This window comes from Heptranchias perlo, chromosome 16 (genome assembly GCF_035084215.1).
Source record: "Heptranchias perlo isolate sHepPer1 chromosome 16, sHepPer1.hap1, whole genome shotgun sequence".
Taxonomy (NCBI): Eukaryota; Metazoa; Chordata; class Chondrichthyes; order Hexanchiformes; family Hexanchidae; genus Heptranchias; species Heptranchias perlo.
Genome location: NC_090340.1, coordinates 2,598,548 through 2,620,192, shown reverse-complemented (window position 1 = coordinate 2,620,192; position 21,645 = coordinate 2,598,548). Strand labels below are relative to the sequence as shown.

At 44.4% G+C, this 21,645-nt stretch overlaps 1 protein-coding gene across 1 annotated transcript; it reads left to right on the top strand.

The window, feature by feature from the left end:
• The first annotated feature begins 255 nt into the window (after positions 1–255).
• LOC137333871 (probable G-protein coupled receptor 139) lies at positions 256–6,054 on the top strand. Its single transcript, XM_067998257.1, has 2 exons — positions 256–340; positions 5,162–6,054. Exons 1-2 carry the CDS (start codon positions 256–258, stop codon positions 6,052–6,054), a joined length of 978 nt encoding a protein of 325 aa, XP_067854358.1.
• The last annotated feature ends 15,591 nt before the right edge of the window (positions 6,055–21,645 follow it).

Here is a 21,645-nt window from a genome sequence, read left to right as displayed (position 1 = left end):
GAGTGATACAAACTGTAAAGGGCAGCATCGGAATACACTGCCCAGCTGTGATATTGTCTTTTGGGGCGTTGGGTTTAAACTCTGTAATATCCATTTCAACAGATCAGAGCAGATCTGTTTGTTCAAATGACTGTAAGTAACATCAATGATCATCCAATATAATTATGTCTCTGGAGGATTTATTTTGTATGTATAAGGGTGCCTTTACGTGCTCACAGTGTCAGTTAAAATTGGAGCCATTGCTTCAAACTGAGCATGAAATATCCGTTCAATCTGTTACCAACACTGCCTGATGTTGAGTTCATTTACTGCCCTACACTCGGGGCCATCGGAGTGCCCAGTAAGTTCTAAAATCGGTTCAACATTGTGTAAATGTCTTTACCTTTTGACTGTTTTATTGCTGGAGGTCTGATAATGTGACATGTTGTCTGATATCTCTTCAGTGTTCCGGATCGGTGAGTACACACCACACACGTGATGTTTGCTTAATGTGATTTTTGTATGAATTATAATGGTCGTGGAATCCCGCTGTGGGATACTGGAGCGAATGTGTCGCCTCACGTTCCTTTTCCCGCTTTTTTAGTAGATGTTTAGAAGGTGATTGAGAGAATTGTAGATGGAGAAGGAGTACTTGAGCCTGAGAGGCGAACTCTGGAGTTACAGACTGAGTTAGATAAGTTGTGGGCCCAACAATGATCGATGAAATGTAATAAGGGTAAAGCATTGCAAACAGGAGAAAACTTGTTCACCTCAGAAGTGATGGTTAAATAGTCAAGGATGATCCCAGAGTTTTCGAGGACTCCGTGGTCATTTTGTCCAATCACTGTGGAGTGACTTTCACCAAAATAAATAGAATGCTGAATTATGTATCGACAACATTGGAATCAAAATGGGAGGGGAGCAAACTGAGCTCGAGTTCTGGTCCCTCGTATTAAAGGAACCAGTTTAGAGAACGGCCGGAAGACAGTCATTCGGACACTAAGCTCAATTTATGAAGGGCAACTGGGTAAACTTGAGTTTTTTAGCTTTGAAATGAGAAACTGAAAGATGTATTGACCGAGGTAAAAAGGGTATAAAAGGATACACACTGAGCACTACTTCAAAATAAACCATGACAGTGGGTCAAGGGGACACGGGTTCAAACCGGTTATCGACAAAGTTAGAGTTGACCTCAGGAAGTTCTTCACACGACAAGATATAGATTGGATGTTGGTCCAGGTACCGCAGCAGAAACCCTGGGACAAGTGAGAAACGATTGAATACTGTACTGAGTGGAGACACTATGGGGTGTGTCTGGATCTTGGAACTGAGGGTGGTTCTTAAGGCCTTTCCCGTCTTTATCTGTTTTGTGACCTTGTGACCTAGTTCCAGATTTGACTTGGAAGCGCTTTGGGACGTCTCGTAGTCCTGAAAGGCGTTATATAAATGCAACTTCTTTCTTCTTATACGAAGCTGCATTCCTGTCATTAGTGAGATTTACTCGCTCCCCATCCACCAGTGCATTGATTTCAAATACTTATTTATAAATCTCTGAATCTTATTTCCTGAATCCCACCCTCCGCTACTTCTCACCTCAGTCCCCCTCCCCTCCCCCTATACACAGACACACACAATTATTATGGCCAAGCCTTCACCCGTCTTTGTCCTGTTCTGCGAAATTCTCCTCTATTTTGCTTCTTCTCTCTCAGTTGCTTTGACGTTCCCTTCCATCACCAGGGGTAGTTTCTCTCCAATTCCCTGTTGGTGTCTGAATCCCGTCCCTGGCAAAGTGACTTCAGACACTTGAGTAACTTAAAGCTGAGATTTAAGTGTAAAATGTTGTAGTGGATACATTTCAATGGCATTGGTCAACCTCTGTTACATCGGCTATTATTTATGTTTGAGCCTTGACAGCCACTGTTAAGCGACTTTCACAATTCAAAGGAGCACGTTCTGAACCAGGTCCATCGTGTGTCGCTCCAGTAGAGGTCAGCCGATCGTATTCAGGAACGGAACCTCGGCCGATTTTCCTCTACCTAATATGTAATTTGTGAGCATTGTGGTCTTAGGTTTTCAACTTTCAACATATCACGAAAAAAGCTAATAATTACTGAGCAGGAATGACTGAAGCAACCTCTCCAATCGCCAGTACAAACTCTGCAACCTTGATACCGATTTGATCCCGCAGCCTGGCCACTGCCTCCTGCTGAACTAGACTATTCAAACTTCAGCGTCCTATTTGACCTCGAGTTGTGCTGCTGACCCCATACCCTCTTTATCATCCTCCACCCTCCTAAAACATTAGCACATCTAAAACTCTGCTGCCCGTAACCTATCCTGTACAAAGTCCTAATCACCCATCACCCTGTGCTCACTGACATTCATTAGATCCTGGTCTCCCAATGCCTCCCATTTAAAATTCTCATCCTCCTGTTTAATCCTTTAATGGCCTCACCCCTTCCTATTTTTAGCAACCTCCTTTAGCCCTACAACCCCCTCTGTCTCTCCATTCCTCTGACTCTGGCCACTGTGCAACACCACCAATTCCCCCCTCCCAACCATTCACTCTAACATTGATGGCCATACTTGCAGCTACCGAGGCACCATGCTTTGGAATTCCTTCCCATGCCACCAACCCCCCACTCCCCTCTCCATTCTCCATTAAGACCTTCTTTAAAACCCATCTCTTTGACCAGCCATTTGATCACCCCTCCTAATATCTGCTTGTCTCCGTGTTTATTTTTTGATTATGTCTTGGGACGTTTATCTATGTTAATGTTGCCTTCTAAATACAAGTTGTTGTTTGAAAGAAAATTCAGTGGAATAAATGAAAAGAATTGCAGCTGAATTTGAAAAGAAAGGTACGTGAGCTGGAACTAGTGCAGCGATATCATTTGAAAGATTGCTTTTTTATTTATTCAATAATTCTAACCACACTGGGATGATTCACTGACCAATGCGTGCCTGAACCATAAAGGACTTAAAATCCAATGCTCAATCCCAGGCCTCTGCAAGTAGGAAGCGAGGCCATTCCCGGCAATGCTCCACATCATGGAAGCGGTGGCTTTTGGCAGACCCAGGAGGTCCTGCAACCTGCTCGCCCTGCACATTGTTTGACCAAAGATTAGCATTGTAGGGGTGAAATACAATCGAGAATAGAGGGGCGAAAAAAGTGACGAGTGAGATGTGTCAGTATTGGTTTTGTTCTGGCCCCAGAAAGGTCACGCAACCAAGACCTTTATGAAATGGCTGAGATGGTGATTGGAGACCACCACTCTCCACCCCAAGTCTCCAGTGGTGTTGGGAATGATTCCTGAGCATAGAATCTTCCACTGGACCATTTGCCCACACGAGGTGGTAGAACACACCACCAGGATTTATCCTGATGGAAGAGAAAGGTGAGGAAGTGGAGAGTGTGAAACAGCAGACAGTAGAGGAAATTCATCCATGTGGAGCCGAATGGCACGAAAGGAACTCCTGAGAGATAAGCAAATTTGTCAGTGAGGATTGTCTGCGGTGGGGGAGGGGGGTGTTCGAGGTCTCCAGTCTATGAGCAGTTCTGCCCGAATGGGGATCAGATCAGACACAACGGTTCCAAGCATCTGAGGCGCGGCAACACACTCAACAGGCTCAGTGTAAAGTTTGGATTTGATTCTGCGGAGGGGATTGGTGGCAGGCATGCGCTGATTGCCTCTAAGGAGCTCCAGCCGGGACTCCTGTAATCCAGCATGCACCTGATTCTGGTAACCTTTGCAATATCTCCATTTCCCCCTCCCTTCAGTGCATTGACAAAAGACAGTGAAGGGTGGGATTCTGGAGAAGCAGCCTTGCGGGTACGATGCCTCCTCGTCAGGAGAGCCCCTACTGGCAGCCTGGAATGATCCTCAATGTAAGATTGTTGCTGTAAGGTCTGAAGACGGAAAGTTATCAAACTGAGTGTGTGAACAACCCCAGCAACCTTTGATTAGACCACACTAAGGCCAACTTGTGCACAACTCTGGTCTCCATATTACAAAAAGAATATAGAGGCACCGGAGAAGGTGAACTGAGAGGTTATAACTATCAGCAAAGACTGAACAGGCTGGGGCTCATTTGTCTAGAAAGGAGAAGGCAGCCGGGTGACCTGATAGAGGTCTTTAAGACAATGAAGGGGTTTGATAGGGTCGATGTAGAGAAGATGTTTCCACTTGTGACGGAATCCAAAACTAAAGGTCATTAAAATAAGTTGGTCACTAATGCTCGTGTGGACCATAAACACCGGCATAGACCAGTTGGGCTGAATGGCCTGTTTCTCTGCTGTGAATTCTATGTAATTCTTTGTAATCAAAAGACTCAGAAGCCCCGGACAGGTTCTCAGATTCTCACAGTTAGCGGGATCCACAAACGTGAGGATCACGTCAGCGGTGTAAGCCGAGAGAATGACCTCCATGCACGGCTCACAGAGCCGGTCGCAATAACCTGCTCCACAGGCAACACAGGGAAGTCTGTATGCAGTAGACTGGGCATGGGGGAATTCCGATACATTCCCCATTCAAAGTGAAGTGGGGCCTCCAAAGATCTGTTGACTTTAATGGGACTGCATGAGACAGCACACAAAATGTGGATCTGGGCGACAAAATGTCCTCTCTCCCTCCTTGTGCTGTTAGGTTACTTGAAGGAGCTGCATTAGTGGAGGTCAATGTGACTCATCCGGTGGGTCCATCCTCCCTGGCCGGCACCAGGCGCTCGCTCACATTCCACCCTGGTTAACACCAGGCCCCACACCACCCCCACCACCCCGCCTCATCCTTCTGTCTCGCCCTCATCTTTGGTTAACACCAGCCCATCCACCCTCACTCGTCTAACTCGCCCGATCTTTGGTTAAGACCAGGCTCTCCCTCACCCTCCTCTCTCGCCCTCACCTTTGGTTAACACCAGGCCCTCCCTTGCCCTCCTCCCTGGTCATTTGGCCGGAACCTGGGCCTGTTCTATATTTTTTTTAAAAGAATTAAGTTATTGTTTTTATTTCTCACAATTGGGTAACAATTAGTTTCATTTTTCAACCCGTCCCCTGCTGAAAATACTGATAGAATCAGCCGTCATTTTCAAATACTGGATGCAACAAATTCAACAGAACATCCTGTCCAACTGATGCTTTTGCTTTGAGCTTGTCCAGTGATTTCCACCTTGTTCTTTTTTACAGTTAACTTGCTGGCGATTGTGATCCTGTCTCGGGGAAATTGCGGTCTCTCCAAATGTGTCACTTGTTACCTGGTCGCCATGGCAGCGGCCGATCTCCTGGTCGTCATCACTGATGTGATTCTGAGGTGGAGTATTATTTATTTCCCAGTTTCTTTCCTGGATATCACTCCCGTGTGTAGTTTGGTTACGGTGCTCATCTTTGCCGCCACGGAGAGTTCTGTCTGGTTCACGGTCGCTTTCACTTTTGATCGATTTGTGGCTATTTGTTGCCAGAAGCTGAAAGCTAAATATTGCACCCTGAGAACAGCGGCGGTGGTTCTAGGAGCGGTGAGTGTGCTCAGCTGTTTGGAATGCGCTCCCGTGTTCTTCAGATTCGAAGCTCGGTACGTTATTAATAACCTAGAATGGTTTTGCATTACAAAACCAGAGTATTACACTTCACTCGCCTGGGCAGCGTTTGAGCTCATCCATCGCCTTCTAACCCCTTTGCTCCCATTCGTTCTGATTCTGCTCCTCAACACTCTGACCGTCAGATACATTTTAGTGGCGAGTCGAGCCCGCAGGAGACTCCGGCGGGACAGTGATGGCGAGATTCCCAGTGACCCAGAGATGGACAAACGCAGAAAATCTATTATTTTACTCTTCGCTATCTCGGGCAGTTTCATAGTTTTATGGACGACTTATGTTATATGTTTCATATATCAGCGAATCGCATTCATATCTGATTTCCATGCCCCTTCACCCACCTCAGGTACTGTCGGATACCTGCTTCAGCTCCTCAGTTCCTGCACAAACACCTGCATCTACACAGTGACTCAGAGCAAATTCCGAGAGCAGCTGAAAAAGGTTGTGAAATATCCTTTCGCTGTAATTCTAAGATCCGTCAAACAGTGAAAGAAACCCAAGATTTTTCAGCGTTACAATTCAGTTCATAATAAATCTCATGTCCCAGCAGAGTAGCCCAGAGGAGCAGTGATGGGCCCAAAACCCAGAGGAAGAGTGCAGCGCCCAGAGTAGCAGTGCTGAGCCCAGACTCCCCGAGGCGCAGTGCTGGGTCCAGACCCCACAGGACAATTGAACAAAACCATTCTCTGCTTACTGGTTGTGAAAGCTTGGTAGTGTTTGCTGATATGTTTAAGCACAGAATCATACAGCACAGACGGAGGCCATTGAGTCCATCGTGCCTGTGCCGGCTCTTTGAAAGAGCTGTCATATCCGGTTAGTTCCACGCCCTTGCTCTTTCCCCATTGCCATGCAATTTTTTTTTACCTGTTTGAGTCTTTATCGAATTACCTTTTAAATGTTACTGTTGAATCTGCTTCCATCACCCTTTCAGGCAGTGCATTCCAGATCATAACAACTAGCTGCGTAAAAAAATTCTCCTCAAGACCCCTCTGGTCCTTTTGCAAATTACCTTAAATCTGTGTTCTCTGGTTACAGACCCTCCTGTCAGTGGAAACAGCTTTTTCCTATTTGCCCCATCAAAACTCTTCATAATTTTGAATGCCTCTATTAAAGCTCCCCTTAGCCTTTGCTGCTCTTAGGAGAACAACCCCAGCCTCTCTAGTCTCCCCACATAACTAAAGTCCTGCATCCCTGGTGCCATTCCAGTAAATCTCCACTGCACCCTCTCCAAAGCCTTGATATTCTTCCCAAAGTGTGGTGCCCAGAATTAAACACAATAATCCAGCTGAGGCCCAGCCAGTGTTTTACAAAGGTTTACCATATATTCCTTGCGTTTTTACTCTATGCCTCCATTAATAAAGCCCAGGACACCGTATGCTTTATTAACCACCTTATCAACTTGTCTTGTCACCTTCAAAGATTTGAATACTTGCACTCCCAGGTCTCTCTGTTCCTGCATCCCTTTAAAATTGTACCATGTGGTCTATATAGTCTCTCCTCTTTCTTCCTTCTAGCATGTAAATAAAATAATTGAAATGAAATGAATCTGTTCGAATTCAGTGATATCAGTGCAGTACCTGGTCACTGTAAAATGAAACTTTATTATAGCTTAAAATGGCTGTGGTTTAGAATGTTGCAAAATATCCCCACATCTGTCGTGTCAATAAAACGTTGAGCGACATGGCGGCTAATTATTCATTTCACTGTGTCGCATTGGGCTAGTTTGAAAGGCGGGAGGTTTTTGGTGAGGAGGAGGCCACACTTTGTACAATTTAACAGATTGGGGTCAAATTTCAAGGTCACCGGAATGTAAAACTTGTCCATAAACGGAGATAAAAAGCAGACGGTTTCTACAACGGGGGGTTGAGCCACCAGTGTTACACCAAGACAATCTACCCCATTGTTTACACCCACACAAGAACATTTATTTTTTCTTGAATAAAAACACAAAATGCTCCAAAACCACAACATATTAATCGGAAGCTGAGTAAAGAAATGACAAGTTAATGTTTACAAATTCCGAAATATGACAATCCAACGAACACCAGTGAGATGAGACTCCAGTTAATCTGTTTTTGCTGGTGTGAGTTGACGGATGAATGTTGGCCCGAGGACACAGGGAGAATTTCAAAAACTGCCCTGGGATCATTCAGATCCAACTGAACACCCAGAATGGGCCTCAGTTTAACTTATCAATAGAAACAAGTTAACTCCATTTACCTTGTCATAACCCTTAATCATCTTGAAGACCTTATTACTTCACTCGTTGAGCATGACATCTCCAGTGAAAAAAGCCCAGACTTCTCAAGACTCTCTTCATACCTGTACCCACCTCATCCCTAGTCACATCCCAGTGAATCAATACTACACTCTCATCCCTAGTCACATCCCGATTAATCTACACTACGACCTCATCCCTGGAGAGAGCATTGTAGTGGGATTAGTTTTGGATTGATACTGGGCTACGGCGAGAGAATGGTACAGTAACATTACTTTGGGATTCATACAGGGGAATGGGGAGAGAGCAAAGCAGTGGGGTTCACTCTGGATTGATACAGGGCTTTGGGGAGCGAGCAGGGCCGTGGGGTTATTTTGCGATTGTTACAGTGCTACGGGGAGAGAGCGGGGCAGTCGAATTAGTTTGGTATAAATACAGGGCTATGAGGAGAGAGCGCCGCAGTGGGATTAGTTTTCGATTGATACAGGGCTATGGGGGAGAGCAGGGCAGTGGGATTAGCTTTAGTTTGATACAGGGTTATGGTGAGAGAGGAGGGAAGTGGGTTTAGTTTGAGATCGATATAGTGCAACAGGGAGAAAGCGGGTCAGTGTGATTAGTTTCGGATTGATAAAGGGCTGTAGGCAGAGCGGCCAGTGGGATTAATTTGGGATTGATACAGGGCTCTGGGGAGAGTGTGGTGCAGTGGGATTAATTTTGGATTGATACATGGCTATGGGGGGCAGTGGGGCAGTGGGATTAGTTTGGGATTGATTCAAGGCTATGGGTAGAGTTGAAGGGTAGTGTCATCAGTTTGGGAATGACATAGCGCTATGGGGGGAGTGGGGCTGTGGGATTAGTTTGGGATTGATACACGGCAATGGGAAGAGAGTGATGCAGTGGGATAAATTTTGAATTGATAGAGGGCTATCGGGAGAGAGCGAGGCATTGGGATTCGTTTTCGATTGATACAGGGCTATGGGGAGTGAGTGGGGCAGTGGGATTAGTTTTGGATTGATACAGGGCTATGGGGAATGAGTGGGGCAGTGGGATTAGTTTTGGATTGATTCAGGGCTAGAGATAAAAGAGGAGGGCAACCTGATTTTTTTATTCGTTTTCTTATGGGATGTGGGCATCGCTGGCATTTATTGTCCATACTTAATTGCCCTTGAGAAGGTGGTGGTGAGCCAGCTTCGTGACAACTGAGTGGCTTGCAAGGGTGATTAAGAATGAACCACATTGCTGTGGGTCTGGAGTCACATATAGGCAAGACCTGGTAAGGACAGAAGGATTCCTTCCCTGAAGGGCATTAGTGAACCAGATGGACTTTTACGACAATCCAGTAGTTTCATAGCCACTATTACTGATACTAGTTTTTTTTAGTCTAGATTTTTATTTAATTAATTGAATTTAAATTCCCCAGATGCTGTGGTGGGATTGGAACTCGTAACCCTAGATTATTAATTGTGGCTCTTCGGATTACTAGTCGATTAGCATAACCACTATGCTACCGTACTGTCAGTCGGTATTAAGAGATAGGTGAATGCCATTCCGAAGGGAAGGGCGATGGCCTCCGTTGCCCTCAGCCGATCGAAAGGGAGTCGGGTTCAGATCCCCGAATCCAGAGTGGCGGAGACGGGTGCCTCACGGCGTCCAGTACGGTAACGCAAGTGATCCCGGAGAAGCGGGTGTGAGCCTTGGGGAGAGTTCTCTTTTCTTTGTGAAGGGCAGGGCGTCCTGGAATGGGTTCGCCCCGAGAGAGGCGCCAGTGCCTTGGAAAGTGTCACGATTCTGGCGGCGTCTGGTGAGCTCTCGCCAGCCCTTGAAAATGCCGTACCCATATCTACAGCAGGTCTCCAAGGTGAACAGCCTCTGGCATGTTAGAACCTGATTAGTTTGGAATTGATGCAATGCTACGCAGAGAGCGTGGCAGTGGTATTAACTTGAATTGATACAAGGCTACGAGGGGGGAGCAGAGCGCTGCGATTAGTTCGGGATTGATACAGGGCGATGGGGAGAAAGTGTGGCAGCGGTATTAGCTTCGGAACGATGCAAGGCTATGGGAAGGACGGGGCATTGGGGTTAATTTTGGATTCATACATGGCTGTAGGGAGAGCAGGGCAATGGGATTCAGTTTGTATTCTTACAGGGCTATGGGAAAGAATGGTGCAGTAGGAATAGTTTTCTATTGATACAGTGCCATGGGGAGAGCGGTGCAGTGGGATTAGATTGGGATTGACAAAGGGTTACTGGGTGAAATCGGGGCAGTGGCATTGGTTTTGGATTGATACAAGGCTATGGGGAGAGCAGTGCAGTGGGATAAATTTAGGATTGATTCAGAGCTATGATGACGGAGTGTTTCAGTGAGATTAATTTTGAATTGCTACAGAGCTATGGGTCTAGAGTGGGGCAATGGGATTAGTTTGGGATTGATACAGGGTTACAGAGAGAAAGCAGTGCAGTAGGATTAGTTTGAGTTGATAAAAGCTAGGGGAGAGTGCGGGTTTAGTTTTGGATTGCCACCAGGCTATGGGGAGAGAGCAGGCCAGTGCGATTAGTTTGGGATTGATACAGTTGTATAGCATAGAGTAGTGCAGTGGGATTAGTTTTGTAATGATACAAGGCTTTGGGGAGGACGGGGCTGTGGGAATAGTTTTGCGTTGACACAGGACTATGGGGAGAGAGTGGGACAGTAGAATTAATTTGCGATTGTTACAGGGCGATGGGGAAAGACTGGGGCAGTGCGTTTGTCTTTTGATTGGTACGGGGCTATGGGGAGAAAGAAGGACAGTGTGATTAGTTTGAATTGATACAAGGCTATGGAGAGAGAGCAGCACATTAGCATTAATTTGGGTTTGATACAGAACTAAAGGGAAAGCAGGGCAGTGGGATTAGTTTAGGATTGATACAGGGCTATAGGGAGAGAGCAGGCCAATGGAAATTGTTTGGGATTAATACAGGGCTAGGGGGATGGAGTAGAGCAATGGGATCATTTATTGTGGGGAGAGAGTGGGGCAGTGGGATTATTTTTTTGGTTGATACAAGGCTATGTGGAGAGAGCCAACCAGTTGAATTAGTTTGAATTGATACAAGGCTACGGGAGAGAGCAGTGTAGTGGGATTAGTTTTGGATTGCTACACGACTATGGAGATAGAACAGTGCAAAGGTATAAATTTGGGATTGATACAGTTCTTTTTTGAAAAAAGCGTGACAATGGGATTAGTTTTGGATGGATACAGGGCTATGGGGAGAGGCCGCGGCAGTGGGTTTATTTTGGGATTGATGCAGGGCGATGGGGAGAGAGTGGGCAGTGGGATTAGTTTTGGATTGATACAGGATTGATACTGCGGAAAGAGTAGGACTTATTAGAAACGAAAAAGATAACCTATGTGTGGAGGCAGAAGATGTGGTATGATTCTTAAGGAATATTTTGTATCTATCTTCACAAAAGTGGGTGTCGATGTAGAGATTATAGTTAAGGAGGAGTGTGAAATATTGGATGGGATAAACATGGTGAGAGAGGAGGTAATAAGTAGATTAATCGCCAAACCCGATGAAATGTATCCCAGGCTGTTAAGAGAAGTGAGCAAGGAAATAGCGGAGGCTCTGACCATCATTTTCCAATCCTCCCTGGCTACAGGTGTGGTGCTGGAGGATTGGAGGACTGCTAACGTTGTACCGTTGTTTAAAAGGGGAGAAAGGGATAGACTGAATCATTATAGGCCAGTCAGTCTAACCTCGGTGGTGGGCAAATTATTGGAATTAATTCTGACAGACGCAATAAATCGTCATCTAGACAGGCACCGGTTAATTAAGGACAGTGAGCATGGATTTGTTATGGGAAGATCGTGTCTCACTAACTTGATTGAATTTTTTGAGGCAGTAACAAGGAGGGTCGATAAGGGTAACGCATTTGATGTAGTCTACATGGATTTTAGCAAGGCTTTTGACAAGGTCCCACATGGCAGACTGGTCAAAAAAGTAAAAGCCCATGGGATCCAAAGGAGAGTGGCAAGTTGGAACCAAAATTGTCTCAGTGGCAGGAAGCAAAGGTTAATGATTGACAGGTGTTTTTGTGACTGGAACGTTGTTTCAATTGAGGTTCCACAGGACTCAGTACGAGGTCCCTTGCTTTTTGCGATATATATTAATGATTTGGATTTGAATATAGGGGGCATGGCCAAGAAGTTTGCAGATGATACAAAAATTGGCCATGTGGTTGATAGTGAGGAGGAGAACTGTAGACTGCAGGAAGATATCAATGGACTGGTCAAGTGGGCAGATAGACGGCAAATGGAATTCAATCCAGAAAAGTGTGAGTTTATGTATTTGGGGAGGGCAAACAAGGCAAGGGAATACACAATAAATGGAAGGATACTGAGAGGTGTAGCGGAATTGAGGGACCTTGGAGTGCATGTCCACAGATCCCTGAAGGTAGCAGGACAGATTGATAAGATGGTTAAGAAGGCATACGGGATACTTTCCTTTATTAGCCGAGGCGTAGGATATAAGAGCAGGGAGGTTATGCTAGAACTGTATAAAACGTTAGTTAGGCCACAGATTGAGTACTGCGTATGATTATGTTCACCACGTTACAGGAAAGATGTGATTGCACTGGAGAGGGTAAGCAGGGGATTTACAAGGATGTTGACAGGACTGTCGAATTTTAGCAACGAGAAAAGATTGAATAGGCTGGGTTTGTTTTCTTTGGAACAAAGGAGGCTGAGGGGTGATTTAATTAAGTTATATAAAATGATGAAAGGCCTGGATAGAGTGGATAGAGAGGACCTATTTCTCTTAGCAGAGGGGTCAGTAATCAGGGGGCAAAGAGTTAAAGTGATTGGTAGCAGGATTCGAGCAGAGCTGAGGAGAAACGTTTTCACCCAGAGGGTGGTGGGTTTCTGGAACTCACTGCCTGAAAGGGTGGTAGAAGCAGGAAACCTCAACTCATGTAAAAAGTACTTGGATGTGCACTTGAAGTGCCGTAACCTACAGGGCTACGGACCAAGTGCTGGCAAGTGATTAAGCCAGATAGCTCTTTTCGGCTGGCACGGACACGATAGGCCAAATGGCCTCCTTCTGTGCCGTAACTTTCTATGATTCCATGATTCTAGGGCTATGGGGAGAGAGTGGGATAGTGCAATTAGTTTCCTGTTGATACAGGGCTGTTGGGAAAGAGCGGGGTATTTTAATTATTATTGGATTGATACAGAGCTATGGAGAGAGCAGGGGGCAGTGGGATTAATTGGGATTGATACAGGGTTTCGGGAGAGAGCAAGGCAATGGGATTCGTTTAAATTCAGACATGGCTACGGGGAGAGGGCAGTGCAGAGGGATTAGTTTTGGATTGATACAGGGATGTAGGGGGAACGGGCCATTTAGATTAGTTTGGGATTTCTACAAGGTTGTGGGCAGAGAGTGGTGAAGTGGGAACAATTTTGGATTGATACATGGCTTAGGGGAGATAGTTGGGCAGTGGGATTAGTTTTTGATTGATACAAGGCTCTGGGGAGAGCGGGGCAGTGGGATTTGCTTGGGATTGACACAGGGTGATGGGGAAAAAGGAAAGCAGTGTGTTAAGTTTGGGATTGATGCAGTGCAATGCGGAGAAAGAGGGCCACTGTGATTAGTTGTGGAATGATATAAGGCTATGTGGACAGCGTGGCAGTGGGATTAATTTGAATTGAGACAGTGCTATGGGGAGAAAGTGGTGCAGTTGAATTCGTTTTTGATGAATATAGGGCTTTGGGGAGGGAGTAGGGCAGTGGGATTAGTTTTGGGTTGGTGCAGGACTATTGGAGAGATGAGAGCAGCGTGATTAGTTCAGATCAGAGGCTGGGTATTCTGCAGAGATTGACTCACATCCTGACTCCCCAACGCCTTTCCAGCATCGACAAGGCACAAGTCAGGAGTGTGATGGAATACTCTCCACTTGCCTGGATGAGTGCAGCTCCAACAACACACAAGGAGCTCGTCACCATCCAGGACAAAGCAGCCCGCTTGATTGGCACCCCATCCACCACCCCAAACATTCACTCCCTTCACCATCAGCGCACCATGGCTGCAGTGTGTATCATCTACAGGATGCACTGTAGCAACTCGCCAAGGCTTCCTCGACAGCACCTCCGAAACCTGCAGCCTATACAACCTAGAAGGACAACGGCATCAGGCACACGGGAACAACACCACTTGCACGTTCCCCTCCAAGTCACACACCATCCCGACTTGGAACTATATGGCCATTCCTTCATCGTCACTGGCTCAAAATCCTGGAACTTCCCAGCTAACAGCACTGTGGGAGAACTTTCACCACAGCGACTGCAGCGGTTCAAGAAGGCGGCTCAACACCACCTTCTCAACGGCAATTAGAGATGGGCAATAAATGCTGGCCTTGCCAGCGAAGCCCACATCCCATGAATGAATAAAAAAAATGTTCTGGATTGATACAGGGCTATGGAGAGAGACAGAGGGCCAGTGGTATTATCCTAAAGGCTACTGGAAGAGCGCAGAGCAGTGGGATTAGTTTTGGATTGATGCAGTGCTCTGGGGAGAAAGTGGGGCAGTGTGATTAGTTTATAAATGATACAGTGCTATAGCGAAAGCCAGCCAGTGGGATTAATTTGGGATTGATACAGGGCTATAGGGAAAGAGCAGGAAAGTGAATTTAGTTTAACTACCTTGATTACACATACTCCCACCCCATATCCTGTAAGGACTCTATTCCCTTCTCCCAGTTTTTCCATCTCCATTGAATCTGTTCAGATGATGCCACCTTCCACATCAGTACTTCCGATATGTCTTCCTTTTTCCTCAACCGAGGGTTCAGTCTGTAGTTGACAGGGCCCTCGACCGTGTCTGTCCTATTTTCCGCACTTCTGCCCTCACTCCTTCCCCTCCCTTCCAGAACCATGACAGGGTCCCCCCATGTCCTCACCTTCCACCCCACCAGCCTCCACATTCAATGTATCATCCTCCGCCATTTCTACCACCTCCAGCACGATCCCACCACCAAACTCATCTTCCCCTCCCCTCCCCTTTCAGCATTCTGAAGGTACCGCTCCCTCCGTGACAAACTGGTCCACTCTTCCATCATCCCCAACACCTGCTCTCCTCCCCACGGCACCTTCCCATGCGAGCACAGGAGATGCAACACCTGCCCCTTCACCTCCTCCCTTCCCACCGTCCAAGGCACCAAACACTCCTTCCAGGTTGAACAACAATTTACTTGTACTTCTTTCAATTTAGCATGCAGTATTCGCTGCTCACGATGGAGTCTCCGCTACATTGGGGAGACCAAACGTAGATTGGGTGATTGCTTTGCTGAACAGTTTTGCTCTGTCTCCAAACGTGATCCTGACCTGCCAGTCACATGCCATTTTAATTCCCCGTCCCACTCCCACTCTGGCCTCTTTGTCCTCGGCCTCTTACACTGTTCCACTGAAGCTCACAGAAGCTCGAGGAACAGCACCACTTGCTCTCCACTGCATCAGAGACCTTCCCTTTAGCTCTTTCCTCCCCTCCCCTTCCTACCCTACCTTTCCCTGGCTCTGTACGTGCTTACAAACTGTTTAATCTTCAACTTCTTCTGAGGAAATGTCTTCGATCTTAAACGTTAATCTTCTCCACAGATGCTGCGTCACTTGCTGAGTATTTCCAGCATTTTCCATTATTAATTTTGGATTCATTCAGGGCTATGGGGAGAGCGGAGCAGTGGGTTTAGTTATGGAGTGATACAGTACTATGAGGAGAAAGCGGGGCAGTGGGATTAATTTGGGATTGATACAGGGCTATGGGGAAAGAGCGGGGCAGTGGGATTAGTTTAGGTTTCATACAGGGCTATTGGAAGAGAGGGCCATTGGGATTAGTTTGAGGTTAAAATATGGCTTTGGGAAGAGAGTGGGGCAGTGGGATTAGTTGCAATTGGTAAAGGCTACGGGGCGAGAGCAGTGCAGTGGGATAAATGTGGGAGTGATACTGGGCTATGGGGAGAGAACAGGGAAGTGAGTTTTGTGTGAGATTGATACAGGGCTAAGGGGAGAAAGCAGGGCAATGGGATTAATTTGGGATTGATACAATGCTATCGGGAGAGATGAGGGCAGTGGAATTAGTTTGGGATTGATTAACAGCTACGGGGAGAGATCAATGCAGTGGGATTAGTTTTGGATTGATTCAGAACCATGGGGAGAGTTTGGGGCAGTGGGATTAGTTTGATTTGGTACAAGGCTACGGGCGAGCAGTGCAGTGGGATTAATTTCGGATTGATACAGGGCTACGGGAAGAGAGCAAACAAGTGGGTTTGTTTTGGGATTGATATTAAAAAATATGGGTGCAACTGGGGCATTAGTTCTGGGATGATACAAGGCTGTGGGGACACAGTGAGGCAGTGGGATTAGTTTGTGATTGATACAGACCTGAGGGGAGAAAGTGGGGCATTGTGATTAGTTTGAATTGATACAGGGCTAAAGGGAGACAGCAGTGCTGTGGGATTAGTTTGTGATTGATACAGGGCAATGGGGAGAGAACAGGAAAGTGTGTTTAGTTTGGTATTGATACAGTACTGTGATGAGAAAGTGGGGATTGTGATTAGTTTTGGAATGGTACAAGGCTAGCAGGAGAACGGGGTAGCGGTGTTAGTTTGAATTAATACAAGGCTACCGGGAGAGACCAGTGCAGTGGGATTAATTTGAGATTGATACAGGGCTATGGGGAGCTCGGGGTAATGGGATTAGTTTAGAATTGATCAAGGGCTATAGGGTGCGCTGGCCAGTCCAATTAGTTTGGTATTGATATAGGGCCATTGGGAGAGATTGGGGCAGTGGGATTAGTTTTTGATTGATACAGGGCTATGGAGGGAGAAAATTCAATCCAGTTCATTAGACTTGACCTACACTTTACAAATCCATATTGCTTCTCTTTAATCAGCTCAAATTTCTCTCAGTGCTCAGTCACAATGTCCGTAATTACAGATTCCAATAACTTCCCCACGAAAGATGTTAGACCAGCAGGTCTATAATTTCCTGGTTTCTCTCTCTCTCTCTCTCTCACCTTTCTTTAAAAACATTGAGTTACATTTGCAATTTTCCAAAAGAAAGGGATAATTCCTGAATCGAGAGAGCTTTGGAAGATTATGGCTAAAGCAACTCCCATTTCCTCACCTACTTCCTGTAAAACCCTGGGGTGGAAACCATCAGGTCCTGGGGATTTGTCAGTCTTTACTGCTATTATTTTTTCTAATATTGTTTTCTTGCTTATGTTAACTTCAGTGAGATCCAACCCTTGATTCATTATTAGTTCCCCTGGAATGTCAGGTAAAGTGGGAATATTTACTGACAAACAGAGAAACAGAACAGCAGTGGGAAACATTTACAACGATGATTAATAGAGTCCACGAGACATAGATCCCACTAAAAAGCAAGACAAAACAAGGCAGTAATGACACACCATGGATGAATAAAGAAATAAGGGCAAAATTGAAACTAAAGAAAAAGGCAAACACTAAGTACATAGACAATAAAGGAGAGGATGACAATAGGCAATTTGAAAAGGTCAGGAAAAAAGTCAAAACAATCAATTACGAAAGCAAAGAGAAACTACGAAATTAAATTTTCAAGAAATATAAAAAGAAATACTAAAGTACTCTGCAGACACATAAACAACTAAAGAAAAATCAGGATAGGGAAAGGGACACACACGATAAACAAACAGAGATTGCAGAAATATTAAACAAATACTTTATTTCAGTATTTACCAGGGATACTAACCTGTTTGACATGATATTAGAAGAAGACATCAAAGAGGATATGAAGTCATTTAAGATAGAAAGGGAGGAGATAATTGATAAACTAAACAAACTTGGAGAGGATAAAACTCCTGGTCCAGATGGATTGCATCTGCGCATATTAAAATAAGTTTGGGAAGAGATAGCAGAGGCATTATTACATATATATATATATATATATATATAAAATTCATTAGAAAAGGGAATAGTGCCAGAGGACTGGTGGACAACTAATGTTATTCCTATATTTAAAAAGGGAGATAGAACAAGTCCAGGGAACTATAGACCAATTAGCTTAACGGCAGCGATTCTCTCCCCTCGACCAATCAGATCACAGCATTTTGACAGCTGCGTTCACTGTCTCTGCTGGCGAGAATTGTTAAACCAGAAAGTGAAAGGTACAACATTAAAATCAATGTAAAAACAGTTATAGACAGCAAAAAAAAGAGGGCAAGAAAGAATTTAATTAAATAAAAGAGACAGAAGGGAGAAGTAAATTTTTTTAAAATTAACTTTTAATTTTTGTAAAAAAATTGTTATGACCAAAACTATTAAAATAAGGACTAATGAGACTCCACATTTTTAATAGCTTAGCAATCATTAAGACTTACTGCGCTGTTAAAACTTAATTTTGACCTGTATTTTTAAGTATACCTGTTTTGAGGCATAATTTGTTACTTTCCATATGGGCAGATAAGCAAGTTTGCACTTTTTCAATGATTTGTCTGATTGCAGCGTGCCATTTACCTTTAATTCAACACTGTTATATCACCAGCGAACCATTAGGTTTCCAGATTTCTGTGGTTAACTGCGCATGAGCGAAGGCTGGCACTTACTCCACCATTTCGCCACGAACAATAGAGAGTACTGTGAGCTCTCTGTTATTTCATGGGCGATTTCTGCCCCAGTGGAATCTTTACCCAAAGATGTAATAGAAAAACATCTAGAAACCAAAAATATAATAAATAGTCAGTACGGATTTCAAAAGGGAAGTCATGCTTGACCAACATTATTGAATTCTTTGAAGAAGTAACAGAAAGGGTAGACGAGGGTAACATAGCAGATATAATACATTTGGATTTTTAGAAGGCCTTCGATAAGGTATTGCACACTGCACAGTAGACTCATGACTAAGGTCATAGCATGTTGAGTCAGAGACAGTAGCATAAAGGATAGCAAGCTGGCTACAAAACAGAAAACAGAAAGTAGGGGTTAAAGGTAGTTTCTCAGACTGGCAAAAGGTGGGAAGTGGTGTTCCACAGGGATCGGTGCTGGGACCACTGTCGTACACATTAATGTTAATGATTTGGACTCAGGAATCGGAAATATAATTTCAAAATTTGCAGATTACAACAAACTGGGAGGTACAGTTAATATTGAGGAGGACTGCAACAAAATAAAGGAATACATTAATGAACTTACAGAATGGGCGTGCAATTGGCAAATGAATTTCAATATAGGTAAGTGTGAGGTGGTACATTTTGGTAGGAAGAATAAGGAGGCCACATACTCCTTGGATGATAAGAGTCCAAATGGGTTGGAGGAGCAGAGGGACTTGGGGGTACAGATGCAAAAATCACTAAAAGTAGCAATACAGGTTAATAAGGCCATAAAAAAGCAAACAAAACACTGGGTTCATCTCTAGAGGGATAGAATTGAAAAGCAGAGAGGTTATGTTAAATTTGTATAAAACCTTGGTTAGACCACAGTTGGAGTACTGTGAACAGTTCTGTTCTCCATATTATGAAAAGGATACAGATGCATTGGAGTAGGTGCAAAAAAGATTTACTAGGACAATACCTATCAGGAAAGATTGCGCAGACTGGGATTCTTCTCTCTGGAAAGAAGACTGAGAGTTGGCATTAAGCCTTTAAGATTATGAAAGGATTTGATAGGTTCGACGTATAGAAGATGTTTCCGCTTGTGGGGGAGACCAGAACTAAGGGCCATGAATATAAGATAATCACTAATAAACCCAACAGGGAATTCTGGGGAAACTTCTTTACCTAGAGAGTGGTGAGAATGTGGAACTCGCTACCACAAGGAGTAGATGAGGCAATTAGTAGAGATGCATTTAAGGGGAACCGAGATCAACACATGAGGGTGGAAGGAATAGAAGGATATGTTGATGGGTTTAGGTGAAGAGGGGTGGGAGGAGGCTTGTGTGGAGCATAAACACCGGCACAGACCTATTGGGCCAAATGACATATTTCTGTGCGGCACATTCTATGTAATTCATTGTAATATTATCCTCTTCCTCTACTGTGAAGACTGACACAAAGTAATCATTCAACAAGTCTGCCATTTCCTTATTTTCATTTGCATTATTACCCGCACCTGTTTTTAAAGGGCCCTTATTACCCTTGACTGCTCTTTTTCCTCTAATATTATTATAAAAACTTGTGATAATCTTGATATCCCTCGCAAGTTTCTATTCATATTCCCTTTTTGCAGCTCTTACTATCTTTTTTGTCTTTCTTTGATGTTCTTTACAATATTCTTTGCACTTTTCTATGCTCTTTCCTTTACCTTCATGTTATCGCTCATCTCTTTTATAACCATGGCTGTTTGAATTGGTAAGAAGAGCTCTTACCCCTTGGGGGTATGTACTGGTCTTGTATTAAGCTAATTCCTTTTTTGAACACCTCCCACTGTTTTACCCGATGACAGTTTTGACCAGTTTGCTGTCATCAGTCTCTGTCTCATCCTGTTAATTTAGCCGTACCAAAATCTAGAATCTTATAACTGTGTTATGTTTGTCCTTTTCAAACCTAACATTGAATCAGATCATATGATAATAAATATTCCCTTACTGTTAGATTATTAACGTCAATATTCTTTACTAAATCTAGTATGGCCTGTCCTCTTGTTCGTTCTAGAACATATTGCTCCAGTAAACTATCTTGAAAGCACTCAATAAATTCACTACTTCTCTGATTTGAGTTTTTCTGCTCTTCCCAATCTTCAGGAAGAATCCAGAGAATCAAAGACCAAAACTCAATATCCAGGCAAAGTTTCACAAAGCTTTAAATATACCAACCAAGATGGGCTCCTCAAGTCAGGAACTCCTGTGTTGCACATATAGAATGCCTTTGCACTCAGAGGTCAGATTTGGGGGGAGCGGGGTTGAAATTTGGGGAAACGCCGTGGCGATCTTGGGCAAGTTCATCTTTCCCATGTAGGTGTGATAGAGCAGCCTGCAGATGAGTGGTCCTGCAAATTAGTGGAGATAATCTTCGGTCAGTGTAGTAGCAGTGGGCACTGTATTCTGAAGCTGCCCTTTACAGTTTATATATTGCTCAGTGACATTCTCAGCACAGTTATTCAACTCCAGGAAGAGCTGCACTCTCACCCTGACATATACACTTAATCGGGGGAGTTTTCTATCTCTGTTTTAATTGGAAGTTTAGGTGTTTGACAGAGTTGGAAACTTGGTCACCTTCTAAACATCTACTAAAAAAGCAGGAAGAGGACCGTGAGGCGACACACTCGCTCCAGTATCCCACAGCGGGATTCCACGACCAACACATCCCATTTTACTTTTTTTTATTGCCCCTAAACCACCAGCAAATGGGCAGCTATAAGAAGGAAAATCTAGCCTGAGACTGAGGCCTCCGCTCATCTCCCTCTGTGCTCTGTGTGTCCGCCGTTCATAGATTGGGAATCGGGTGCAGCGGCTGCAGGAATGGAAATCCTCGATGATTTAAATGTAATCAGTTTCCAACTCGGTAAAACACTGAAACATTCAATTATAACGGAGATAGAAAACTCCCCTGGTTAAGTGTATATGTCTAGGTGAGAATACAGATATTCTCGGAGTTGAATTACTGTGCTGAAAAGGTCATTGAGTGATACAAACTGTAAAGGGCAGCATCGGAATACACTGCCCAGCTGTGATATTGTCTTTTGGGGCGTTGGGTTTAAACTCTGTAATATCCATTTCAACAGATCAGAGCAGATCTGTTTGTTCAAACGAATGTAAGTAACATCAATGATCATCCAACATAATTATGTCTCTGGAGGATTTATTTTGTATGTATAAGGGTTCCTTTACGTGCTCACAGTGTCAGTTAAAATTGGAGACATT